General features: G+C 34.6%; 1 protein-coding gene across 1 annotated transcript; it reads left to right on the top strand.

Moving 5' to 3' along the window:
• The first annotated feature begins 362 nt into the window (after positions 1-362).
• Positions 363-2,690, top strand: LOC133323966 (protein hunchback-like). The gene has a single exon (XM_061532867.1). It carries the CDS (start codon positions 363-365, stop codon positions 2,688-2,690), a length of 2,328 nt encoding a protein of 775 aa, XP_061388851.1.
• Positions 2,691-27,508: the final 24,818 nt, after the last annotated feature.

Below are 27,508 nucleotides of genomic sequence, written 5' to 3'. Positions count from 1 at the left end.
CCTCCTTGCCTCCCACCCCTCCATTTGGGTTTGCTGGGAATCGCGTAAAATTCAGCGCTTGCGCTGTAAACCCGCCGCACAAAAAATATTTTTTTATTTTTGTTGTAATTTTCTTTCATCATTTTTTTCGTCAAAGCCTTAAATCTTTTTTTTACATTTTAACTAATTTTTAAATATTTTTCTCAATTTCTTTCAGATCTCCTTTTAATACTTTTTTGGAAAGCTGGATAACAAATCACAAAAAACTGTAGATTGAAAAAATTCAAAAACAAGGGATTTTCAACTTCCCAAAATCACAACCAAAACACACACACATACCCACCACACACACACACACCATGCAAAATTGGGACAGCTCCAACATGCAACAAACAGCCGCCGTCAACAACAGCAGCAACAATTTCATGGAACACAACACATGGTACAATCAAATGTTTGCCGCCAATATTAAACAGGAACCGGGTACTAGTCCCTACCACCCACAGCAACAACAACAACACACAATGATGGCCGCCTCCCAGTCACAGCACTCACCTTTGGAGAGCTACTTGAAGCAACACAGCAGCCACAACAACACCAACAACCATTTACAGTTCACCAATCCCGAAGCTGGCACTCCCTCACCCAACAATGCCGCCGGCGATTTCTTTGAACAACAACAACACCAGCTATACCAACAACACTTTCAACAGGCCCAACAGGCTGCCGCTCAAAATCAGGTTAGCTCTCATCTGCCCTTGGGTTTCAATCCATTGACACCACCCGGTCTACCCAATGCCGTATTGCCGGGCATGAATCACTACTATTCCGCTCAGCAGCAGCAGCAGCAACAACAACGTCTTTTGCAACAAACCCCCTCACCTGCCTCCTGCCTAAATGATGTTCATCACGACAAGAGTTCTGCACTGACACCACGTCACACACCACCCATGGACATTACACCACCCAAGTCCCCCAAAACCTCATCGGCGGTACAACCCATGGACCAGCACCACGAAGATCAAGACTTGATCTCGAATTCCAGTGAAGACTTGAAATACATTGCCGAATCCGAAGATGATGAATCGATCCGCATGCCCATCTACAACTCACATGGCAAAATGAAGAACCACAAATGCAAGTCCTGCGGCATGGTGGCCATCACCAAAATGGCTTTCTGGGAACATGCCCGCACCCACATGAAACCCGAAAAGATTCTGCAATGTCCCAAATGTCCCTTCGTCACGGAATTGAAACACCACTTGGAATATCACATTCGCAAGCACAAGAATCTCAAGCCATTCCAGTGCGATAAGTGTTCCTACAGTTGTGTCAACAAGTCCATGTTGAACTCACATCGCAAATCGCACTCTTCGGTGTATCAGTACCGTTGTGCCGATTGTGATTATGCCACCAAATACTGCCATTCCTTCAAGCTGCATTTGAGGAAATATGAACACAAACCCGGTATGGTTTTGGATGAAGAGGGCATTCCCAATCCCTCGGTGGTCATTGATGTCTATGGTACCCGCCGAGGTCCCAAAAATAAGTCAGCAGCCAATGCTGCCTTGAAAAAGGCCTGTAGCGATTTGAAGATACCTCCCACCTCACAATTGTCCGCCGCATTGCAGGGTTTTGCCTCGCAACAACCAGCTTCGCCAGCCAAGAGTAACAGCTCCGTGGCTTCGGAATTGCCAGCCTTGACTTTGAATATGTCATTGCAACAGAATTTGCAGCAGCAGCAACAACAACAGCAATCACCTGGTGGCCAAAGCCAAAGCAGTCAGCAGCAGCAGCAAATTAACAACTTGTTACCTCCCCTGGCCTCGTTGTTGCAACAAAACCGCAACATGGCCTTCTTCCCCTACTGGAACTTGAATCTCCAGATGTTGGCTGCCCAACAACAGGCTGCCGTCTTGGCCCAGCTATCACCTCGTATGCGTGAACAATTGCAGCAACAACAACAAAATAAGCAAAACGAAGCCACTGATCCGGAACTCATTGATGGCGAGGATGATGATGAAGAGGAAGATGATGAAGATCAGGAGGAATTCGATGGCAAATCGGTGGATTCTGCCATGGATCTATCTCAGGGTACCCCCACCAAAGAGGAACAACAAACCCCCGAAATGGCCATGAACTTGAAATTGAGCGAAGAACATGGTGAAACGCCTTTGTTCTCCTCCTCTTCGGCAGCCCGGCGTAAGGGTCGTGTCTTGAAATTGGATCAAGAGAAAAACGGCACAATGCACATACAATCGGCACCCACCTCACCTCAACATCATGCCACGGAAATGCCAACCAATACTTCATCGCCCATACATCCCAGCCAGGTTGGAAATGGTGAGCACTGTTCCGCAGCCGATGAGTCTATGGAAACAGCGGCTGGACACCATGCCGCCAACAATACCTCTGCCAATACCAGTGCAAGTTCCACGGCCTCCTCATCGGGCAACAGTTCCAACAGCTCCTCCTCATCCTCGTCGAATGCCAACAGCAACTCCTCCTCGGCAGCTGGCAGTCCCGCCAACAACAACACCACCATGTACGAATGCAAATACTGTGATATCTTCTTTAAGGATGCCGTGCTCTACACCATTCACATGGGCTATCACAGCTGTGACGATGTCTTCAAGTGCAACATGTGTGGTGAGAAATGTGATGGACCCGTGGGTTTGTTTGTGCACATGGCACGCAATGCCCATTCGTAAGAATATCCAAGCTCCTAATACCTTTCCCGCTCATCCCGTCTTGACTTGACTCACAATTTGTAAATTGTTTTTTTTTTTATTTTTGTTATTATTTTTTCGTTGCTTTGAATTGTAAATAATTAAAAAAAAAATCTTAGTAGCTTAGGAGGGGTCTGGTGGTCCCTCGTCGGTCACCAGGTCACCTAAGTGAATCGTTGTCATGAATTGTAAATATGAAACAAAAAAAAAAATTAGATTTTAAGTTTAAATATTTTTTTTATTAATTTTAAGTTTTAAATGGTTCCTTCTTAATTTTTGGTGTAATTTTTTTATTGTATAGCTCTTTTTTAATCGAAACAATGACGTATTATTAATATTATTTTCCAGATAGGCAAAACAAACGAACAAACAAACCATAACTCTAGTTAAATTTTAATTATTATTATTTTTTTTATTTTCTTAATTATAATTAATTTTAACAAAAACCTTGAAAGGTTTAAAAAGTCTTTAGTTCAATAAGTTTATATAAATATTTTATAAGTTTATTTTTTTTAAATAACAATAATCAAAACAATTTATAAAACAAAAAAAAACACACAAATTCTTTTTATTTCAATTTAAAAAAAAAATAATTTTTTTTATTAAAAAAAATTTTATATTTTAAAACAAAAAAATATGAAACTCAACGAAAATCAAAACAAACCAAACCCTGAAACAAAAAAATACATAACCAAACCAACCAAGTCATTAGTTTTTAGTTATATTTTTTAAAAAATATATTATATATACAATAATTAGAAATAATAATTATTTTCATTATTTGTTTAATTTTAAGCCAAAATTATTTTTTTTTTGTAAACAAGAAAAGGGACAAAACAACAGGATAAATTATTATAGAGAGATCAAATACCAAAAACTAAACTTTTGTGTGTGTAATTTTTAAGAAACATTTTTATAAAAAAAAACAAACAACTGGAAAATAAAACCAAAAATTATTTTTTTAAAAAAACAATAATTATATTTTTGTGTTCATTTTTTATTTAATTTTTTTTTTATAATTATTTTTTCAATTTCATTTGCAATGCCATTTACCACAACAACAAGCCATTACCATAGCCATACCATAAACCATAGAACCAAACCAAACTGCAGAAAAAAAAATAAATCTTTTCAGATTTTTTTTGTAAAAAAAAAACCAAAAAAAAAATATTCATCATCACCAACCAACAACAAAAACAATAGCAATAAAAAAACCAATACCAATTTTTATGTTCACCATCATACCACATTACATACATTACCATTTTACCAATAGCCATAGTTATCCGTATAATAAGTCCATATTTCTTCAGCAATAATTTGAAAAAAAGTCAAGCTTGGACAGACCTGTAAAAGGAAGCTATTAAAAAAAAACAAAAAATATACAGGAAAAACCCCTTGGATATATGTTGACATTTAAGAGGGACTTGAAAAATATTTTTTTTTAAAAACCTTCATGTGGTACTAGAAGAAATATTTTTTACAAATCCACGCCTGGTTGGCTACGTAATTTTTTTTTTAAATCCAAGTCTTTTTGGATAATTGAAATTTTTATAAATTCACTCCTTGTTGGCTATTAGAAAAAATTTTTTTTTTTAAAAAATCGTCGCCTTGTTGGCTTCTGGAAAAATTATTCTTTAAAAAATCCATACATTGTCGGATACTTAAAAAAATTTTAAAAATCCAAGCCTTGTTGACAATTTAAAAAAAAAATATTTGTAAAAAATTACACAAAAGCAATTTAAAAACCAGTAAGGAAAGTAGTAAAGTCGGACTGGGCCGACTATATAATACCCTTCACCACTTTGGGTATATTCTACATATGTATTTTAACAGACGTCGCCCTTTCAAAGGAACATTGACATGAAATTAAACGAACTTAAATATGCGATCTTTGTGTATAAGTAAACCGACTAACATCAATTCCAACACATGCCATTCTGCAACCTATTCCATACTTTGTAAATAGATTTAAAGCAAACTTTACACATGCTATTTGGTATGCTTTGTCAATCGGCCTAGGTATGGGAAACTTATCACGCATAATTCTGGACCTAATTCAGTACCCTATGCCAAATTTCGTGCAAATCGAAAGATATATAGGGACTTTGGAGCCCAATTTACCTTATATCGGACGAAACAGTATATGGGAGCTATATCTAAATCTGACCCGATTTTCTCGAAACTTGGCTCACGTCATTCCAGCCTCAATTCCGTACACTATGCAACATTTCGTGCAAATCGAAAGATATATGGAACTTTGGTGCCCCATTTACCTTAAATCGGACGAAAATACATATGGGTGCTATATATAAATCTTAACCGATTTTCTCGAAACTTGACACGCGTCATTCTAGACTCAATTCAGTACACTATGCAAAATTTCGTTCAAATCGAAAAATATATAAGGACTTCGGTGCACCATTTACATAAAATCGGACAAACCTATATATGGGAGCTATATCTAAATCTGAACCGATTTTCACGAAACTTAGCACACATCATTCTAGACTCAATTCAGTACTCTGTGCCAAATTTCGTGCAAGTCGAAAGATATATAGGGACTTTGGAGCACCATTTACCTTAAATCGGACGAAACTATATATGGGAGCTATATCTAAATCAGGACCGATTTTCACGAAACTTAGCACACATCATTCCAAACTTAATTCAATACGATGTGCCAAATTTCGTGCAAATCGAAAGATATATAGGGACTTTGGTGCACCATTTACATGAAATCGGACGAAACTATATATGGGAGCTATATCCAAATCTGAACCGATTTTCATGAAACTTAACACACATCTTTCTAGACAAAAATTAGTGCGCTATGCCAAATTTCGTGTAAATCGAAAGATATATAGATACTTTGGTGCACTATTTACCTTAAATTGGACGAAAATATATATATGGGAGCTATATCTAAATATGAACCGATGTTTCCCAATTTCAATATGCTTCGTCCTTGGGCCAAACAAATGAGCTGTACCAAATTTTATCCAAATCGGACTATAAACGCGACCTGTACTTTGTTTACAATTTAACACCAACAGACGGACATGCATAAATCGACTCAGAAAATGTTTCTATGCTTATTCTCAAAAGGAACCATGGGTCTATCTCGTTTCCTTTTGCCTGTTACAAATATATGCATAAAGACATAAAACCCTGTACCACAGTGTGGTGAAGGATTCTTATACCCTTTTTGGTTATTTGAAAAATATTCTTTAAAAATTCCACGCCTTTTTGGCTACTTGAAAAAATATTCTTTAAAAAATTCACGGCTAATTAAAAACAATATTTTTTTCCAAAATCCACGGCTTGTCGTCTAATTGAAAAAATATTTTTAAAAACGCCACGCCTTGTTGTCTAATTGAAAAAATATTTCTAAAAAAGTCGTGCCTTATTGGCTATTTTAAAAAATCCACGCCTTGTTGGCTTCTTAAAAAATATTTTTTTAAAAAATCCGCTTATTGTCGGCTACCACAATATTCCTGTATTTATCGATTAAAAGTTTTAAAAATTAAAAAAATAAACTTTTTATAAAAAAAATCGTAACATCATCTATAAGGTCCAGCTTGACTTTTTTGTATTATCGCCATATATATTATTCCACTACTGCTACAACTACAACAAACCAGATTAAAAAAAAAACAATAGACCATAGATCCATAAGCAAAAACCAAACCATAAAAACCCAACTACAACAGCAACAACAATAGTATACCATAGACCAGCAAATAAGTATTTATTTCCTAAGTATATATTCACTCATAATAATTATTTATATTCATCAAACCAGCAACTACAGCAACAACAACAACAATAGCCATAAGATAACAAATATTCATTTATAAGCAAAGCAACAACAGAAATAATTTTTCAGAGTGTTTCCCAAACCAAAAAATAAAATTTCAAATTTTCACAAAAAAAAAATCAATGTCCCGTTTGATAGCAGAAATTATTTTTTGATTTTCCAATTTTGCAATAACAAAATATTACACTTCAGTGTTCTCTCTCTAAAAAAATCTTATGTTTTTTTCCAATTATTATTTAACTTTTTCGATAATAAATATAAAAAATGTTAATTTCCGTTAAAATTTTGAAACGAATCTATCTATATACATATAGTGATAAATAAATGTAACTTAATTCTAAGTATTAAAAGAAATTATACAAAAAAATGGAAAAACACACGAAAAACGAAGAGAAACAAATTTAAAGAGGTTAGTAAAAGAGAAATGAGAAAAATGATAAACTAATAATACGATTGAAAATAAAAATTATATTTAATTTTTTTCTAATGAAATATTTATTTTCTACCAAAAAATAAAAAACGAAATGATATAAATATGCAATGGATCAGATTGGGAGCATAGTAGTATTCACATCTTTACAAATGGCGTCCAACAGTTAGATCAGAATTAAAATTTAGTGTTTCATATTCAAGTATTCAAAATATAACTGATTATTTTACACTAATAAATATAAATGGCGCCCAACTAGGGAACAATTTGAAGTGATCTTTGACTGTCTTCATATGCAAATAACTGAAATCACAGTTCGTTCAACTTCAGAAACATGTATGTTTTTAATCTTTTACAAATAAAAAAAATCAAGTTGAATAGTTGGCGCCCAATTGGAGGACCAATTCCAAGTGATCGATTTCATATCATGGACCAGTGTCTTTCTTATATGCCAACTTATTTTAAATGTTGGGGCAAAAGTTGTATAGATCGATTTTCAAATAAATCCCATAGTTATTAGAAATGGCGCCCAACTGGAACATTTTATATATCTAAGGAATAAGGAACATTTTTATTTCCTCCGAAACTATGTGGAGTGTATATCAAATGTGTCATTCCGTTTGCAACACATCAAAAGTATCTTCGGAAATCCTATAAAGTATATATGTCTTGAACGGAAAAAATATCAATTTAGCATTGTCACTCTGACGGATATTTTGTTAGAGATCGCAATATTTAAGATAGGGCTTTGAAATTTTGCAAAAACCTATCGGTGTCTCGGAGGTTAGTGCTTCATTTCCTGACAAAGTAGCAGTAATTTGGCATTCCGAGTTTTGGCGGTTAGAATACATCAATGCCAACATCAATATAGGTCCATATTTTGACATAGCCCCCATATGAAGTTTCCGCCCCATATTCCATATTTTCAAGGTTGTAATTTAAAGTTTCAGATACCTATACAGAAAATTATTGCAATTGGTTCATGTTTGGACATTGCCCTATTTGCGGTATTTCTCCGCCAAAGTGGCTGGAATTCGCCACTCCTTGCAAATTCATTTGCTCATATCATAAACAACTTACTATGAGACAAATTACGTCTTCATATAAAGGTACCGAACTTTTTAAGAAATTTTGAACACACAGCGCTGTAAAAGTTTCGGTCCGGCTGAACTTAAGGGATCTTTTACCGAGTTTTATATAAAGTGTCTGCACTTGGTTGTTAGGTTGTTTTTCGTCGCGACAATTGTGCTTGGTTGCTGAATAAAATTTGAATAGAATTGAAATGTCGAAAATTCGTGGACAATTTGTTTATGCCTGGCCAAATGGACCTATTGAAATTATCTTCGAACTTGAGCTTCCTGCAAAAGGAAGGTGTGCCTTTATAAGGCGTCCAAATTTGACAGCTTTTCAGTAGGTATATTTGTGGTTTGGTGTGGTGTGGCGCCCAATTATTGGCAGGGTTTGGCAAATCACGAAGTCAAACAACAACGGAAATAGATAAAGCTTTCTAATGATATAGACGAGAAGGTCCATAGGTATATTTGTCGTTTTGTTAAACTCATGTCAAGTGGCGCCCAATTGTTGTCAACTGGGTCATAATATTAAAAAATCAGTTATAATAAATATATCGACAACTTCATTGTGAGTTTGCAAAAAAGAATCGTAGACATCGATTAAATTGGTAAAAAATATTTGTAAAATAGAAAATGGCGCCCGGGATATTAGTAAATCTGGCATAAATAATTATATGATCCACTTAACTTAAAACATTTTAAAGTATCTCGTATGTTTTATCAATTTATATAAAATGGCGCCCAATTGGAATTCTAGTATCACAATAAATTATCAGAAAAAGAAAAAATGGCGCCCAATTAGGCAAATAAAAATAACTAACAATCAACAGTTCATTGATGCTTGTGTATTTACAAAATTATATAAAGTGGCGCCCAACTGTTGGCATAGTTCAGTAATAACTTAAGGGAACAGTAGAATAGGGAAATGTTTCGAAACGAGTTAGACTAGAATGTTTGCTGAACATTTTCACTTATATCAAAATGGCGACCAACATGGCAGTCAATATACCACAAATATTTCCATGCATTACTTATTTTGTTCCATAAGTCGAGCATAAAAAAAATTTCCAGATGCGTCGGTCTTGTGCGCACATCATCCAATTTTAAATACCATGTTTCGAGATGTTGTCTTCCACTTAATCTTGACATTCCTGACCTTCCCCTTCTATGTGATCCATCAGTTGGTTCGCTTTTATATGCCTTTTGAGCTGGGGCGCATCCTCATCTATTTTCACAACATGACCTAGCCAACGTAGGCGCTGCAGCTCAATACATCTGACTATGTGGATGTCCGAGAATAGATGGTACAACTCATGGTTCATTCGACGGCGATAATCACCGTTGACGCAGATCGGCCCATAGATCTTTCGGAGAATTTTTCTCTTAAACACTCCAAGAGCTGTTTTATCTGCTTGCGCTAGTACCCATGCTTATGATCCATACAACAGCAAGGGTAGTATCAGCGTCTTGTAGAGAGCGAGTTTGGTCTGGCGTGAGGTGGCATTGCTTTTGAGTTGCTTATTTAGACCATAGTAGCATCTGTGGATCAACACTATTCTCCTCCGAATGTAAAAGCTGATTTTATTAATTTTATTTATGCCGATACCAATGTATAGAAATCTTTAACTACCTCGAAGCGGTAGTTCTCAAGTTCCACATGTGGCCCGAGTCTACTGAACGTCTTGTACGTTGATACCATCAGCTTGGTATTCTTGCCATTTACTGCCAGATCCATTTTGGCAGACTCCTACTCAATTTGTTCAAAGGTGGCTATTAGTTATGTTTATGCCGATACCAATGTATAGAAATCTTTGACTACCTCGAAGCTGTAGTTCTAAAGTTCCACAGTTGGTCCGAGTCTACTGAACGTTTTGTGCGTTGATACCATCAGCTTGGTCTTCTCGCCATTTACTGCCAGACCCACTTTGGCAGACTCCTTCTCAATTTGTTCAAAGGTGGTTATTACCGCTCTCAATGTTCGACCCATTATATCGATGCCACCGGCTTAGGCGAGTAACATGAGTTGTTTGGTGTATAGAGTGTCATTTCTGTTCACTTATTCCTCTCGTATGACCTTTTCCAGCCGGATGTTAAAAATATCACACCACAAACTGTCAACTGTATTAAAGGGTTCTTCCCGAATTTAACTGCTTCCCTTGTGCCAGTTAATGTTATCGTGCATAGTCGTATTAATTTTGTAGGAATGCCGAACGCAGACATGGCTTTAATCACCTCTGAACGGATAGGGCTGTCGAATGCGGCTTTTTACTCGACGAATAGGTGGAATGTGTCGATGTGTTTTTCATGGGTCTTTTCCAGGATCTGACGATGAGTGAAAATCTGGCCAATGATGGATTTGCCAAACCACATTAATATGGTCCATCGGATTCATTGACCATCGGATTCAGTCGTTCATTGGCCATCGGATTCAGTCGCGTACATGTTGCACGGCACAGGATGCTGGGGCTGCAATCGTTGGGATAAAGATAAATTGGGCGCCATTTAAAAAAAATTGTAAAATATTCAGCTACATTATTGTATAATTTGGATTTTATTCGCTTCACAAAGTGGCTATTTTAGTGCAACTAATTTGGCGCCCAACTTGATAGATAATCATACACAAATCCGTTCTTGTGGCAAAATATTAAATAGCGCTTCACTAACTTTGCAGAAAGTGACACCAGACTGAATTTTGTAGAAAATTCAGACAACAGTAGAGTCAGGGAACGTTTCCTGATCATTTTGCATGGAAATGGTGCTGAACTACGTTGTAGCTTTGGTATCGATTTACAACGTGACTAAATTGTTTGGAAATCATTACAAATGGCGCCCAACTGTCGACACATGTTTGCAACACAAAAGCCAAAGGAGGAACATCGTTTAATAAAACTTTAGTATTTCAATAATTTACCTTAACTTCTTCGCATATGGCGCCCAACTTGGTATATAATCAGACACAAAATATTTCCTTCTTCGAAGTACTTTCGATAGCTTGCAAATAGGGTACAATGGAGGTGATGTATTAATTGTGAATTGAGTAGTGATAATTGTTACATTTTTTGCAAATATTATTTGTGGCGCCCAACGTAGACATTTTCAAATCAATGTTTTAAATGTAAATATGTATGTAAATATTGGGCGCCACATTTTCTTTCCACCGATAGAGTGGCGACCAATATGCGATATGAAGCATTTTTTTATTTAAACTAAGATAAAATTAGGAATAATATGACAGTAAAAGTGATTCTCAACAAATGGCGCCCAACCTGATCCATTGCCTACTTGTTATCATTTAAATAATAATTCAATATTAATTTCCAATTTAGACAAACAGAAGAAAATATAACATTTTTAAAACCACAAAATATTTTCTTAATTTAGCAATAATTTAGCCAAAATAAATTACAATCCAAACACACACACATACACGACGACGAAATAAAAAAAAGAATAAAACGAAACGACAATATTTATTGATTTATTTACTCTCAAGAAAAAGTACAAAAAAACCCCGAAGATTTTGAAACTCAAAAAACAAACGAAATATTCCGCAAAAAGACATTTATTATAGCCAAAGAACGAATAAAACAAAAATAATCCAAAAACAGAAACTCAAAACCCCCAAACCAAAAAGAAACAAAGAATATTACAAATCATGGAACTCCAAAATGAAATTTTTTCGATTTCAAACAACAAAAAATAACGAATTTTTTGGTAGATTTGTGAGAAAAAAATAAAATTAAAAATTAATGGAAAAAAAGCCAAAAAAATGTCACATAATTACATGTACACAAAAATGTACATGTATGTTTGTATGTATGTGTATATACATCTAAATTTAGTAATATTTATATATTTTCTTTAATTTACTACTCCCCATGTTTAGATAGAATTTCTTTATTTGTTTGACACTTTTCCGAAAACTATGATCGTAAAAAGAAAACTAAGAAAAAAAATTATTAAATATTTGAGGTTAAGTTTAAATTTTAGATGTTTTTTAACATAAAAGATGAAACAATGTCTTTAACGATAATAAAAATACTAATAATAAAAAACGAATGAAAATTATAATACAACACACAAAACTGTATATCATTTGAAGGTGAAAAAAATATATATGAAAATTTTTAAAAATTTTGACAAAACAAAAAAAAAACAGCAGTGTTGACTTTTTTCTTTGGGTGTAGTTTTTTTTTTTGGATGGAATTTCAATAAATGTAAGTATGATTGCAGGTCTTGGAGGTAAGTTATTTAATACATATTAGAATGAATATTGAAATTTATATAGCTCTCATCAGTTTGAGCGGTTTTTTTATATCACCTGAACGATGACTCGTCGGTTTGGGCAAATAATGTCCAGTGGCGCCCAATTGGTGGCAAAATCTTGTAATTAATTCAGAACCGAAACGTCTTCATGGGAAATTTATAGAAAAAGTTTTCAGAATAATCCAATATTTTACCGGACTCATTGACATATTTAAAAATGGCGCCCAACAGGTCCAACAAATTGTCAGACAAATCACTTTTTTGTGAAACGACATTTAAAAAGGGTTCAAATTTCCAGTTTAGGTGATTGATTTATAGTAGCGCCCAACTGGTGGCACAATTATGTAATATTAGGTTGGGGAAAAAGAAATCCATTATTTTTATATGAACTACAAGGACTTTATTTAACATGCTTCGGAATGTCCGATTTGAGAGAAATATGGACCGTTTTGTTGTACGATTGGTTGCCATTTTAAAGGTAACTTTATAATGTCCATCGCATAGAAGCCCTGCTCCCTATTTCCACAATCCTCCCTAGATACCATTTTTTTACGTTAATGAAATTTTGCAATGCAAAAAAAGATGATGATCGCTTGGTGCCAAGTCCAGACTGTATGACGGATGCATTAAAACTTCCCAACCAAGCTTCCGAAATTTTTAGCGAGTCACTGTAGATGTGTGTGGCCTAACGTTGTTCTGGTGTAACACGACACATCCCATGTTGGCCAATTCTGGTCAATTGCTATATTCAAACGTCCGGTAGAGATCAGGATCTAGTGTCTAGGCAACTCATAATAAATAATCCCCTTCCAGTCACACCAAATGCATAGCAGAACCTTCCTCGCTGTTAGTACTGCTTGGCCACCGTTTGAGGTGCTTCACGGGACTTTGACGATTGTTTTCGCACAGTGTTATGGTATGTGATCCATTTCTCATCTCCAGTCGCCATCGGTTTAAGAAATGGGACTATATTCACCATAAATAGGAAATAGCTAAATTAAAATATCGAGTTCTACACGTTGGGCGCCAGTTACCTATGTTTAATTATTGAACAATACAATTTCAATTGGACACTTAATTTTGAGTTTTCCTCATGTCACGAACAATGTCACTTGGTCAATAAATTTTTCCACACGACTGATTTTTGAGAACACGAGAATTACAGACCCTAATCATTTTTTACCCTCAGTCTTGAGGCTAATTAGGGTATATAAACTCTGCTACCGCAAAAAAGTGCCAAAACGAAATATTGATTTTAGAGCCCATGTTTCTTTGGACCGAATCCGTTCTTTTGTTTGTCTGACTAGCTGGTGCGCACGACTCCTCTCGAAGGGAATAACCGATTTAACTCAAACTGTACAACCCATCGGTTCACTTCTTTTTGGTATTTTTTTATAAATCCTATTAAGCGAATGGATTGTCCGATTTGACTCAAAACATTACACATCGTAATATTTTTACCAAACTTAGAATAAGTCAGAAGAGGGGACCCCTCCGTCCACTCCTTCTAGAACCTCCCCCACAAAGTGCCAATATTTTGAATATTTGTTAATTCATCATCGAACGAATGAAATGTCCGATTTGTTCCAAGCATTGCAAATCGAAATACTTTTATCAAATCGAGATCATGTCCAAAGATAGGACCACACTCTTTCTGGTACCTCCCCCTTAAAGCGTCAACATTTTTACTTAAATTCGATATTAGTTACTTACTTTAATTCCTAACCTAAATCCAACATCCCGTTTTTGTCTAATTACATTGATTATGGCAACTCTACAATTATGTTCTCTTCAGTTGTTTCGTTCTTTCATCAAAGCCGGATGCTAGTAAATTGTCGGGAGTTTCGCGAGTCGTGTTTCTTTATTTTCGGTAATCATTTCATGATCCATCATCTGTAAATTGTTAATAAATAGTTTAAAACAATTCAGTGAATCCGATAGTGTCAATAAAACTGTTAATTTTATTGCGTTTTTAGTTTTGTGCGTATTTTTTTTTTGCATCTTGCCTGCTTGTGTTCTTTGTAATTTCGTTTGTTTACATTTTTCGTGTCATCTTCGGTCGACCGAACAATCGTTGTCGTCGCAGTCGTCGCCGTTATCATTTGATCACTACTGCTCTCGTGAACTTAGGAGAGTAAAGGAATGGAGCTTTTCTTCAAGGTAAGCATTATGTTTGTTTTGTTGTTGTTTTTTAAAATTACTCACTTGTATGGTGGCCAGGGATGGGAATGATGACTTTGTGATTCAATAGAGTAATGGGACAAAAAAGTAAAATTATAAGGCGTGGATTTTTTACATCATTTTTTGAACAATTATTTTTTTTAATTAAATTATTTATTTTTTTTTTAAATTTTTTATATAAGACGTGGATTTTTATACCTTCACCACACTGTGTTACAGGGTGTTATGTCTTTGTGCATATGTTTGAAACAGGCAAAGGGAAACGAGATAGGCACATGGTTCCTTTTGAGAATATGCATAGAATCACTTTCTGAGTCGATTTATGCATGTCCGTCCGTCCATCCGTCTGTAGATGTAAAATTGTAAACAAAGTACAGGTTGCATTTATGATCCGATTTGGATGAAATTTGTCACAGCTCATTTATTTGGCCCAAGGATGAACCTTACTGAAATTGGGAAAAATCGGTTCAGATTTAGATTTAGCTCCCATATATGTATTCGTCCGATTTCAGGTAAATGGTGCACCAAAGCCCCTCTATATCCTTCGATTTTCACGAAATTTGGCAAAGCGTACTGAATTAAGTCCAGAACGATGTATGTTAAATTTCGTAAAAATCGGTTCAGATTTAGATATAGCTCCCATTTATTTTTTCGTCCGATTTAAGGTAAATGATGCACCAAAGTCCCTATATATCCTTCGATTTGCACGAAATTTGGCATAGCATACTGAATTGAGTCCAGAACGATGTGTGCTAAATTTCGTAGAAATCGGTTCAGATTTAGATATAGCTCCCATATATATGTTCGTCCGATTTTAGGTAAATGGTGCACCAAAGTCCTATATATCTTTCTATTTGCACGAAATATGGCATAGCGTACTAAATTAAGTCTAGAATGATGTGTGTTAAATTTCGTGAAAATCGGCTCAGATTTAGATACTGCTCCCATATACATATTTTCGTCCGATTTTATGTAAATGGTTCACCAAAGTCCCTATATATCCTTCGTTTTGCACGAAATTTGACACAGCGTAATGAATCGAGTATAGTATGATGTGTGTTAAATTTCATGAAATTCGGTTAAGATTTAAATATAGCTACCATATATATTTTTGCCCGATTTTAGCTAAATAGGGCACCAAAGTCCCTATATATCCTTCGATTTGCACGAAATTTGGCGTAGCGTGCTGAATTAAGTTTGGAATGATCTGTGTTATGTTTCCAGAAAATCGGTTCAGATTTAGGTATAGCTCCCATATATAGTTTCGTCCGATTTTCTGTAAATAGGGCACCAAAGTCCCTATATATACTTCGATTTGCACGAAATTTGGCATAGCATACTAAATTAAGTCTAGAATGATGTGTGTTAAGTTTCATGAAAATCGGTTCAGATTTAGATATAGCTCCCATATATATTTTCGTCCAATTTTAGGTAAATGGTGCACCAAAGTCCCTATATATCCTTCGATATATCAAAAAATTTTTTGAATTAATTCGAATATACACTAATTCCAGAATGTCTCTACAAAATTTCATGTGAAAATCTTAAGAACTCTTGAAGATATAGCCGATTTATTGTGTCAGCATCAAGTGACGGCTAAAGGGCTTCTCAAACTTTAAACGCGGTTTTTTTCTTTTGCGAATGGCGGTCACGATAACTCAAAAACTAATAACCCAATCGATTCCAAATTTTTACACGTTTCTCTGTGAGTGTATAGCTATCGTATGAACTAAGATAAAGCCAATCGGTGAAGATCTTCCTTATTTTTTAACTTGGTTTTTGGTAAAAAATCGGCGATTTTCTAAAAATATTTTTTCAGAGGGCCGCCATTTTGTTAATTTTAGAGCGAAGTCAATAATCCTAGTTCATACGAGAGCCAGACATGTACTCTTTCTAACACCGTTGGAATTTTCGGATTCCGATGTTCCAGTGAGGAGTTATCATGCCCGCCATCAAAAATAAGGACTTCTCTTTAATTACAAAAAACAACAACAAAACAATTACAAAATTTTTTTGTAAATAATTTTTCTTGTCTTTTAAATCTTCAGATATATATGTGCAAAGTTACAAACCTTAACAAGGATTGTTTTTGATTTACCAACCCATTGAAAATCTTGAAAAATTAAAATCGAGAATGGGTGGGGTTCCCTTAAATCATTTTTTTTTTTTTTGAACATCTATGTGGATTTTTCCATCGGAAATTTTAGGGTACGTGTATCCTCCTAAGAACATGCTTTAATTTCTTCTTCATAGTTGTACTTTCCTGTCATAATTTCCTCCTTACTCCTTTCGAAAAAACAAAATCATACAGGTAACCCGAAAGTCCTTTGCTTATTAACAGTGGTGTGTGCGTGTGTGTCATTTCATGCGAATTATATTGACAGATATTTGTTGTGCAAAAAAAAAACGGAACTCAATTAACTTATTTCCGTTTCCAATTGTTGTCAATTAGATCTCATGTCATGCTAAAAAAATAGCACACACACACATAGCATAAAATTGTCGGACATCGGGGGTGGTCGGTGGCCCACTGAGAGGAAAGAGAACAATGTAAAAAAAATATTTTTTTTTTTCACAAATTAGAATACAAAAAATGAAATGCAATTTTCCAAAGAATCGGAGTAGTTGAAAAGGTGCAAAATTATGATTTTCATAAACAACAAAAAGAAACAGAAAGGAGAAAAAAATAATTCAATTTAAGAGACAAAAGAAAACTCAACCAAGTAATGGCCAAAAAAATAAAGTGCTAAAATATAAGCCATTAATATTCATTTACAAAAAAAAAAATAACAACAATTCAAAAATGGAAAATTCTAAGGAGATCCTAACAACAAAAAAATAACAACAACAAAACTGATTACACCTTTAGCCAATGTTTTTTTTTTTTTTTTTTTTTTTTTTTGAAAAATATGCTTTTTGTTATTTTTTTAGTCCTTTAAGCAACAAATTACCCAATGTCCTTTGGCTTCCAAAAAATTGTTGTTCTTTTTTTTCTAATTTCCTAGACAATCCACAAGCTGAGATAAGATCAAAACCAAAGAGCATAAGGATAATAGAAATTCTCTTTCTCCCTCTTCTCAAAAAAAAAAAAAAAAAAAAAAAAAAAAAAACAATAGCCACCTAGTCTCGCCACTCTATTGTTCTGCAAACGTCAGGGGTCATTTTTATGACCAAATGGATGGAAAACATTTGTTTGACGAACACCAGCAGCAGCAACAGCATCCTCCTTTTTTACCAAAAAAAAAACACATGAATGATTTCCAAATTATAATTTCAACAGATACGAATCTTCGCTTAGATGATGGCTGAACGTCTGCCAGACTCGTAAAACGCAATTTAGGGGTGTCTTAGCCAAAAACAAAAACAAAAAAGGTTACGTCAAAGATCATTTGCTTAGGAAAAGAAAATCTTAGAAAAAAGATCAGCTCCTTTTGTTTTGAAGTACAAAAACAAGGATGCTCTGGCATGGCTCATGGTAGACATGCGTTTGCCACACTTCCTTATTAGGCAAAGATCAAATTTTTTTCTATTTTTTCTTTGAGGTTTCGACCTAAGCTGTGGTCAGTTGAGTTGTGGTGATTTTTGTGGCCAGATAAAGTTGTTAGCGGCAGATAGGTGCCTTTGCGATAAAATAGCTAAGTATTTTTTTATAATAATATAATTGGCTAATGATAGAGGGCATGTGATAAGGAACGGAAGGGAAATTATTGGCTTAAATGAGTTCGTAATTATTTGGGATTGTTGAAATGGGGATATGTAAATAAAGGGATGCTAATTTGGTTGCGAAGATTTCGAATCCACAATTTCCTTTACAAACAGAAGGTTTTCTATAGGTCCTCCATACATATTTTTATATAAAGATTTCTTTCTCTCTTTAAAAAGAAGAACGTCTATGGGAATTTCTATGATAGGAGAAGTTCTTTTGAAAGAATATCTGCAATGAAAAATCTTCATATAGAATACAGGGTAATATTTTAAAGCCGAACATAGAACTAATGGAAAAAGAAATCCATTATTTTTATATGAACTATAGGACTTTATTTAACATGATTCGGAATGTCCGATTTGGGTCAAATATGCACGGTTTTGTTGTATGATTTGTTGCCATTTTAAAGATAACTTCATAATGCCTCTCTCTCATAGAAGTCCTGCTCTCTTTTTGCAAAAAAAAAAAAAAAAACTTTAGTAGTCGATTTGTACAATCCTCCCTAGATACCATTTTTATATCCTACCAACTATGTTGTCAGGGTATTATAGCATTGTGCAGCCTCAAGAGTTTATAACGCCGCGAAATATTGGTCCTAGACCCACCTTTAAGTATACCGATCGTCATATCTCGACTAGCTGAGTCGATCTAGACATGTGTGTCCGTCCGTCTGTCTGTCAGTCTGTCCATTATAATTTGTAAACACGATACAGGCCAAAGTTATGGACCAATCTTCACGAAATTTTGCCTGTAGGATGGGTTCTGGCCAATGAAGACCCCTATTGTTTTTGGAAAAGAGGGGTAATATTTAGGGGATAAAATGGACAAAATACTAGTCCCTCCAGAGGGCGCAATTATGGCCCGAACATCGCGAAATTTTACATGGAGAAGGGGATCGGGCCAAAGAATAAACACGCCTGTTTTTATAAAGATCGGTCATTATTTAGCGGGTCAAATGAACCCTGACTTTTGCGTGAAAAAAAATTGTATTCAAATGCGTATGTATTTACTCATGAAGGATATAGACCCGAGAAGTTTAAACTATATCCAAGGGGAGTGGTTGACCTTTAAATTGTTACCAATAGCATTGTCGTATGTACTCGGATGTGAAAGTTACACTTAAATATTTATAGGTGCCTACGTACTCAGATATTATTCAGTAAACCATTACCACACTAGAGGGCGAAAATATAGCTTTGAAGTTTTCCATGAGGATCCAGGTATGGTCAAGGACAACGCCTTTAATGTTCGGCAATGATCAGATAATAATATAGGGATGAAGTGGACCGAAAACGTAATTTTTGTGTTTTTTTAGAGTCGATCCCTTGGCCACAATTAAAAATCGAACATCACAACACAACCCACGGTGAGGAGAATCTGGACAACTAATTAGAAGGGCTGTACTGAATATTAGTAATATTTGTTTACTTCTAGACGATCATAGCGGTACAAATATCGTGAAATAGTGCCCAAGCTCAGAATGTAGAACCACATAAGGTTATATTTTCGTGGAAGTTGTGTAGGGTATCATATGATCGGCCCCGTCCGACTATACTGCTCCTCTCACTGGTTTATCATTAAAGAAATGTTGGAATGTAAGAAAAAAAAATAATAATCGCTTGGTGACAAGTCCGGATTGTGTGGCGGATGCATTAAAATTTCCCAACCAAGCTCCCGAAGTTTCTGGCGAGTCACTGTCGATATGTGGGGCCTAGCGTTGTCCCCGTGGAACACCAGACCTCTCCTATTGGCCAATTCTGGCCGTTTCTAATCAATTGCTATCTTCAAACGGTCCAGTTGTTGATAGTAGAGATCAGAATTTAACGTTTGACCATATGAAAGTAACTCATAATAAATAATTCCCTTTCCAGTCCCACCAAATGCATAGCAAAACCTTTCTGGCCGTTAGTCCTGGTTTGGCCACCGTTTGAGGTGCTTCACCGCTCTTTGGCCACGATTGTTTTCGCACAGGTTTATCGTATGTGATCCATTTCTCATTTTCAGTCACCATCCGTTAAAGAAATGGGTCTATCTCATTCGATTTGGCCAAGGCTTCGCAGAGGGAAATTCGATCCATGCTATTTGTTTCTGTTAATTGGTGTGACACCCAAACTTCGACCTTCTTTTTGAAACCAAATAATCCCCTTCCAGTCCCACCAAATGCATAGCCGAACCTTCCTGGCCGTTAGTCCTGGTTTAGCCACCGTTTGAGGTGCTTCACCGCTCTTTGAACACGCACTGGGTTGTCGTATGTGATTCATTTCTCATTTCCAAACACCATCCGTTTAAGATATGGGTCTATTTCATTCCGTTTGGCCAAGGCTTCGCATATGGAATTCGATCTATCCTGTTTTTTTCTGTTAATTGGTGTAACACCCAAATATCGAGCTTCTTTTTGAATCCAGCTTTGTGTAAATGATTTAAAACAGTTTTATGGTCGATTTTTAGCTCCTGGGCGATGTTACAACAGCTAACATGCCGATCAACTTCGATCATTTCTCCGATTTTATCGACACTTTCGACGACCAGTCTAATAGATTTCTTTTTTCCCAACCTAATATCTGTTAAAAAAATGTACAAAATCGCAAAAAAATTGCAATCGCACGTTGGGCGCCATATTATAATGACACAAATTTTAGGCATTGTTCTGCAAACTGTTAGTTACATCATATAAAGTAAAATTTAGGCAATCAATTTAAATTAGTCGATTTAAACTTAATGAGTAAACGAATCGAAATGTTGATTAGTACACGTTGGGCGCCATTTGCCAAAGATTAATATTTTGTGATAACGCGCTTGCCCTATTTTGCATCAAATGGATTTCCATGAAACAACAGTTTATTTCATTGATATCGGAAGAAATATAGATCCATTGGTGCACCATTTACATAAAATCGGACGCAAATATATATCGGAGCTATATCTAAATCTCAAAAGATTTCAACAAAACTGAACACAAATCATTCTATTGTCAATTCACCAAGCTAAGCAAAATTTCGTCTCAATCGGAGTTTGGTGCACGATTTATACAAATTCGGACGAATATATATATTTCGTATCATTTGAAAGAAATTTAGGATATTTGTTCAACCATTTACATAAAATCGGACGATTACATAAAATCGGTTCGTCCTTTGGCCAAATAAATGAGATGTTCCAAATTTTATTAAATTCAAATTGCGACCTATACTTTGAAATTAAAATCGCACATGTTGGGCGCCATTTTTCAAATTTAGGACATTTGTTCAACCGTTTACATTAAATCGGACGATAAGATGTATGGGAGCTATATCTAAATCCGATTTCAACAAAAGTTAACACATATGATTCTAAAATAAAAACCCAAATACGCTATGTAAAATTTCGCCCCAATCTGACAAATTATTCGAGATTGGTGCACCGTTTAAATCAAATAGGTAAAAAATATATATCCGAGCTATATCTAAATCTGAACCGATTTTCACAAATGTCAATGGGGATCGTCCATGGGCCAAATAAATGAGCTGTACTAACTTTCATTCAATTCGGATTATAAATGCGATCAAAACTTTGAAATTAAAGTCGTTCATGTTGGGCGCCATTTCTCAAATTTCACAAATGTCAATGGGGTTCGTCCTTGGGCCAAATAAATGAGCTGTACTAAATTTCATTCAATTCGGATTATAAATGCGACCAGAACTTTGAAATTAAAGTCGTTCATGTTGGGCGCCATTTTTCAAATTTCATACAACACATCTTACATTTACATGTCTCAACTAGATCGTAGACTATATTCATTATAAATAGGAAATAATAATATTAAAATGTCGATTTGTACACATTGGGAGCTACTGCATGTCGCATCTAGATCGAAACTATATTCACTATAAATAACTAATAACTTTTGAGAGGCTGTCGCCAATGTTCATAATTTATAGGGACAAAAATTAAGTGAAACATAAGTTTTGAGGAGAATGAATGGGAATAAATTTTAAAAAGTTTTCAATAAATTAAAATATCGGCAACCGTTGGGCGCCATTTTTATATACAATTCAAGCTTCAAAAATGTTGATCACACCCGAGGAAAATAATAAATTTTATATGGCTTTCTCTTGGATCGTACAATATTTTTATTTTATATTACATACTCCAGTCATACACGTTGGGCGCCACTTTTCCATTGCACATATTTCAGACGTAATACACTACCCTACTTCATAAACAGTGCAAATTAAATTACATTAAGCAAAACATTGACAGAGACAGATTAAAATAATACACTTGTACGTTGGGCGCCATTTGTCAAATTGAATCGGAAAATTAAAATTAATTAAACAAATTATTTAATTAACTCCATGCCTTGGGATGATCTTTGGAAAAAATATTCATTAAAAAATCTACGCCTTGGAAAGTTTTTGAAAGAGAAAAATATTCCTTAAAAATTCACTCCTTAGGATGCTCCTTAAAAAAATATTCATTAAAAAATCTACGCCTTGGAAAGTTTTTGAAAAAGAAAAATATTCCTTAAAAATTCACTCCTTAGGATGCTCCTTAGAAAAAATATTCTTTAAAAATCCACGCCTTGGAAAGCTTTTTGAGAAAAAACATTCCTTAAAATGCACTCCTTGGGATGTTCCTTAGAAAAAATATTCTTTAAAAATCCACGCCTTGGGATGCTGGCTACAAGAAAAATTGGATAATTGTTTATCATCACATCATGTCAAACGTCAACATTTCTTAGTTTGCCAAAAATTTTTCTTAAGATAATTCAGAATGCATGAAGAATAGGGGTTAATTTGGGATGCTGTCAACAACAATAGTTTTTGGGTTGTGAAAGTTGAGGATCTTCGTCCTCACATCCTTGAATATGATCAAACATTGATAAACATCTCATAGGTTAGAGTTCAAGTTTATCTTTATTTTATGATGTAATTTTCTTAAGATGTTGACAGCGATTTCATGGGGGTTAATTTTTGATAATGTAATTGTAAACAATTTGGGTGTTAAAATATCGGGGATCGCCTTCATGACGTTCAACGTGATGCGGCACTTATCCTTAATTTGCAAAATTGTATTACCTAAAATTCAATTGGCTGGCTACTTGAAAAAATTTTCTTTAAAAAATCCACGCCTTGCTGGCTACTTGAAAAAATTTTCTTTAAAAAATCCACGCCTTCCTTGGCTACTTAAAAAATATTCTTTAAAAAATCCACGCCTTGTTGGCTACTTGAAAAAATATTCTTTAAAAAATCCACGCCTTGTTGGCTACTTGAAAAAATATTCTTTAAAAAATCCACGCCTTAATGGCTACTTAAAAAATATTCTTTAAAAAATCCACGCATTTGGTGGCTACTTGAAAAATATTTCTTTAAAAAATCCACGCCTTGTTGGTTAATTGAAAAAATATTCTTTAAAAAATCCACGCCTTGTTGGCTACTTGAAAAAATATTCTTAAAAAAATGCACTTCAAAAAATCCACGCCTTGCTGGCTACTTGAAAAAATTTTCTTTAAAAAATCCACGCCTTCCTTGGCTACTTAAAAAATATTCTTTAAAAAATCCACGCCTTGTTGGCTACTTGAAAAATATTTCTTTAAAAAATCCACGCCTTGTTGGCTACTTGAAAAAATTTTCTTTAAAAAATCCAAGCCTTGTTGGCTATTTGAAAAAAATATTTTTTAAAAGATCCACGCCTTGTTGGCTTCCTTGAAAAATTATTCTTTAAAAAATCCACGCCTTGTTGGCTACTTGAAAAAATATTCTTTAAAAAATCCACGCATTGGGTGGCTACTTGAAAAATATTTCTTTAAAAAATCCACGCCTTGTTGGCTACTTGAAAAATATTTTTTAATAAATCCACGCCTTGTTGGCTACTTGAAAAATATTTTTTAATAAATCCACGCCTTGTTGGCTACTTGAAAAAATCCACGCCTTGTTGGCTACTTGAAAAATTTTTCTTTAAAAAATCCAAGCCTTGTTGGCTATTTAAAAAAATTTTTCTTTAAAAAATCCACGCCTTGTTGGCTACTTTAAAAAATTATTCTTTAAAAAATCCACGCCTTGTTGGCTACTTGAAAAAATGTTCTTTAAAAAATTTACATCTTGTTGGCTACTTGAATTTTTTTCTTTAAAAAATCCACGCATTGTTGGCTTCTTTGAAAAATTATTCTTTAAAAAATCCACGCCTTGTTGGGTACTTGAAAAAATATTCTTTATTTTTTTATATTTTGATTATTTTTGAAATAAAATCTGGTCCTAAAAAACATTTTTTAAAAAATCTACGCCTTGTGTTAGTCCTTAAATATAAATATTTTAAATTGCCAATTGCCTTGAGCTGGTGCTTGGAAACAATTATTTAGAAAGTGTTCATGACTAGTTCCGGTCCTTGAAAAATACTCTTATGGTGATCCAGAAAAAAATCTGAAATTATTTAAAAAATCCAAAATTATTTTTTGTCAACATAACCTAACTTTTCCATCATATTTCCGAAAGCAATCACCTAATAATTAATAACATAATATCGGAAATATTTTTCCCATTCCATTCAAAAAAAAAAATATTATGAATATATTAATTCCCCAATGGGCGTTCGAATTGTTCCCAACCAAGAAACCAAAAACCGAAGGTTAATCTCGAAACAAAATATCAAACAATTGACACATTGTTTTTATTCATAAATCAGAAACGAAGTCTTGCACAACACCAGCACACCGCACCACATCGTACCGCATTGCACACAATACCATAAGGATACGTCAGGATACACCCACCAATATTCAAAACGAAATAATGAAAAAAAAAGAAACAAATCCCACCACAAGGAGAGGCTATAAAAGAGAACATGGCAGCCAAAGTGTGCTCGGCACAGGATAATATATTGTCACACGAATTTCTCTTGAAACAGCGGCGTAAATTTGAATAGTCATTGCAAGGAAAGCAGAAAATTTTTATGAATTTTCTTTACAGCATAATGTCCCACTACATTTCGTTTTGGAGTGGGAGAGTCCTGTAGGTTTTCCAGTATGTTGTTTTCTGCTCCTATCAAAAACACACACAGGGAAGGCGTCAACGTTTATTCCCCTTGGAAAACAGAGATGAAGGAGACAAAGGAGAGTTTCCAACATTCTTGTAAATGTTTGAATTTTTGGCTCCTGTTCAATGGTCCTGGTGCCAGCCACACTTCAGCTCGCAAAGCATCTGTTCAATTGTTTATTTTCCATCGTCAAGATGATTGATCAGTTTCCTTCACCTTATGAGATTTTCATAATTTTATAATAATCTTCGTATCGTGAATATTTATTTGTTTTTGTTTTCTTCTCAGTGGCTATTGGAAGAGGAGTTGCCTTTTATAATTTTACACAATATTGGCAAATGTTTGTTTTCTTTTTAACTTTTTTTTCGGAAATGTCAGGACCATATACTTACGTTTTGTTTCAGTTTTTTTTTTTCTGCCACATCATTACCAAGTGTCCTTGTCATGACAGATATTCCATTGATTGTTTGTTTTGTTTTTCATCTTCTTTTTTGTGTGGAGTGGCATTTGTTCCACTGGTAGCCCGCAGATAATTTTTTTTGGCTTCCCGGGAAAAAATTGACACAAAGAATAATTTTGAATGAAAGAAGTCTTGTGGCCCAAGTGATTAGCTAATGATTGAGCACATTTTCCACGATTGTTCAATTTCCAACATAGATCATTAATCAGTATATTGATTCGATAAAGAGAGGATTAACGTTTTTTTAATTTCTATTTTTGGCGTTTTGTTGACATTTGGCATCCGTTACGCCATCATATGCTCGTCAAAATCTTAAAAAAAATCGAAAATACTATTTTTATAATTACGAAATAATTATTTGTATTTTTCTCTAGTGAATATTTTGTTCAAGGGCCATTCATAAGCAATACAAAATATATTTTACGGACTAGCTCATTAAGGCGTGGATTTTTTAAAGAATATTTTTTTCCAGTAGCAATTAAGGCGTGGATTTTTTAAAGAATATTTTTTCCAGTAGCCATTAAGGCGTGGATTTTTTAAAGAATATTTTTTCCAGTAGCCATTAAGGCGTGGATTTTTTAAAGAATATTTTTTTAAGTTGCCATCAACGCGTGGATTTTTTAAAGAATATTTTTTAGGCCTATCATTAAGGCGTGGATTTTTTAAAGAATATTTTTTTCCAGTAGCCATTAAGGCGTGGATTTTTTAAAGAATATTTTTTCCAGTAGCCATTAAGGCGTGGATTTTTTAAAGAATATTTTTTTCCAGTAGCCATTAAGGCGTGGATTTTTTAAAGAATATTTTTTCCAGTAGCCATTGAGGCGTGGATTTTTTAAAGAATATTTTTTTCCAGTAGCCATTAAGGCGTGGATTTTTTTAAGATTATTTTTTCCAGTAGCCATTAAGGCGTGGATTTTTTAAAGAATATTTTTTCCAGTAGCCATTGAGGCGTGGTTTTTTTAAAGAATATTTTTTTCCAGTAGCCATTAAGGCGTGGATTTTTTTAAGAATATTTTTTCCAGTAGCCATTAAGGCGTGGATTTTTTTAAGAATATTTTTTCCAGTAGCCATTAAGGCGTGGATTTTTTTAAGAATATTTTTTCCAGTAGCCATTAAGGCGTGGATTTTTTAAGTTGCCATCAAGGCGTGGATTTTTTAAAGAATATTTTTTCCAGTAGCCATTAAGGCGTGGATTTTTTAAAAAAATATTTTTTCCAGTAGCCATTAAGGCGTGGATTTTTTAAAGAATATTTTTTCCAGTGGCCATTAAGGCGTGGATTTTTTAAAGAATATTTTTTCCAGTGGCCATTAAGGCGTGGATTTTTTAAAGAATATTTTTTCCAGTAGCCATTATGGCGTGGATTTTTTAAAGAATATTTTTTCCAGTGGCCATTAAGGCGTGGATTTTTTAAAGAATATTTTTTCCAGTAGCCATTAAGGCGTGGATTTTTTAAAGAATATTTTTTCCAGTGGCCATTAAGGCGTGGATTTTTTAAAGAATATTTTTTCCAGTGGCCATTAAGGCGTGGATTTTTTAAAGAATATTTTTTCCAGTAGCCATTATGGCGTGGATTTTTTAAAGAATATTTTTTTAAGTTCCCATCAAGGCGTGGATTTTTTAAAGAATATTTTTTTAAGTTGCCATCAAGGCGTGGATTTTTTAAAGAATATTTTTATACCCTTCACCACACTGTGGTACAGGGTATTATGTCTTTGTGCATATGTTTGTAACAGGCAAAAGGAAACGAGATAGGCACATGGTTCCTTTTGAGAATATGCATAGAATCACTTTCTGAGTCGATTTACGCATGTCCGTCTGTCCGTCCGTCCGTCCGTCCGTCCGTCTGTCCGTC

Source organism: Musca vetustissima, unplaced genomic scaffold (genome assembly GCF_032173495.1).
Source record: "Musca vetustissima isolate MV318-11 ecotype Yass unplaced genomic scaffold, APGP_CSIRO_Mvet_v1 utg6932, whole genome shotgun sequence".
Lineage (NCBI taxonomy): Eukaryota > Metazoa > Arthropoda > Insecta > Diptera > Muscidae > Musca > Musca vetustissima.
The sequence above is the reverse complement of the archived record's forward strand: the minus strand, read 5'-3'. Positions and strand labels throughout refer to the sequence as shown.

Bases quoted from the DNA above. Each gene is read 5' to 3' on its own strand.
- LOC133323966 (XM_061532867.1), top strand. From the start codon at position 363: ATGCAACAAACAGCCGCCGTCAACAACAGCAGCAACAATTTCATGGAA.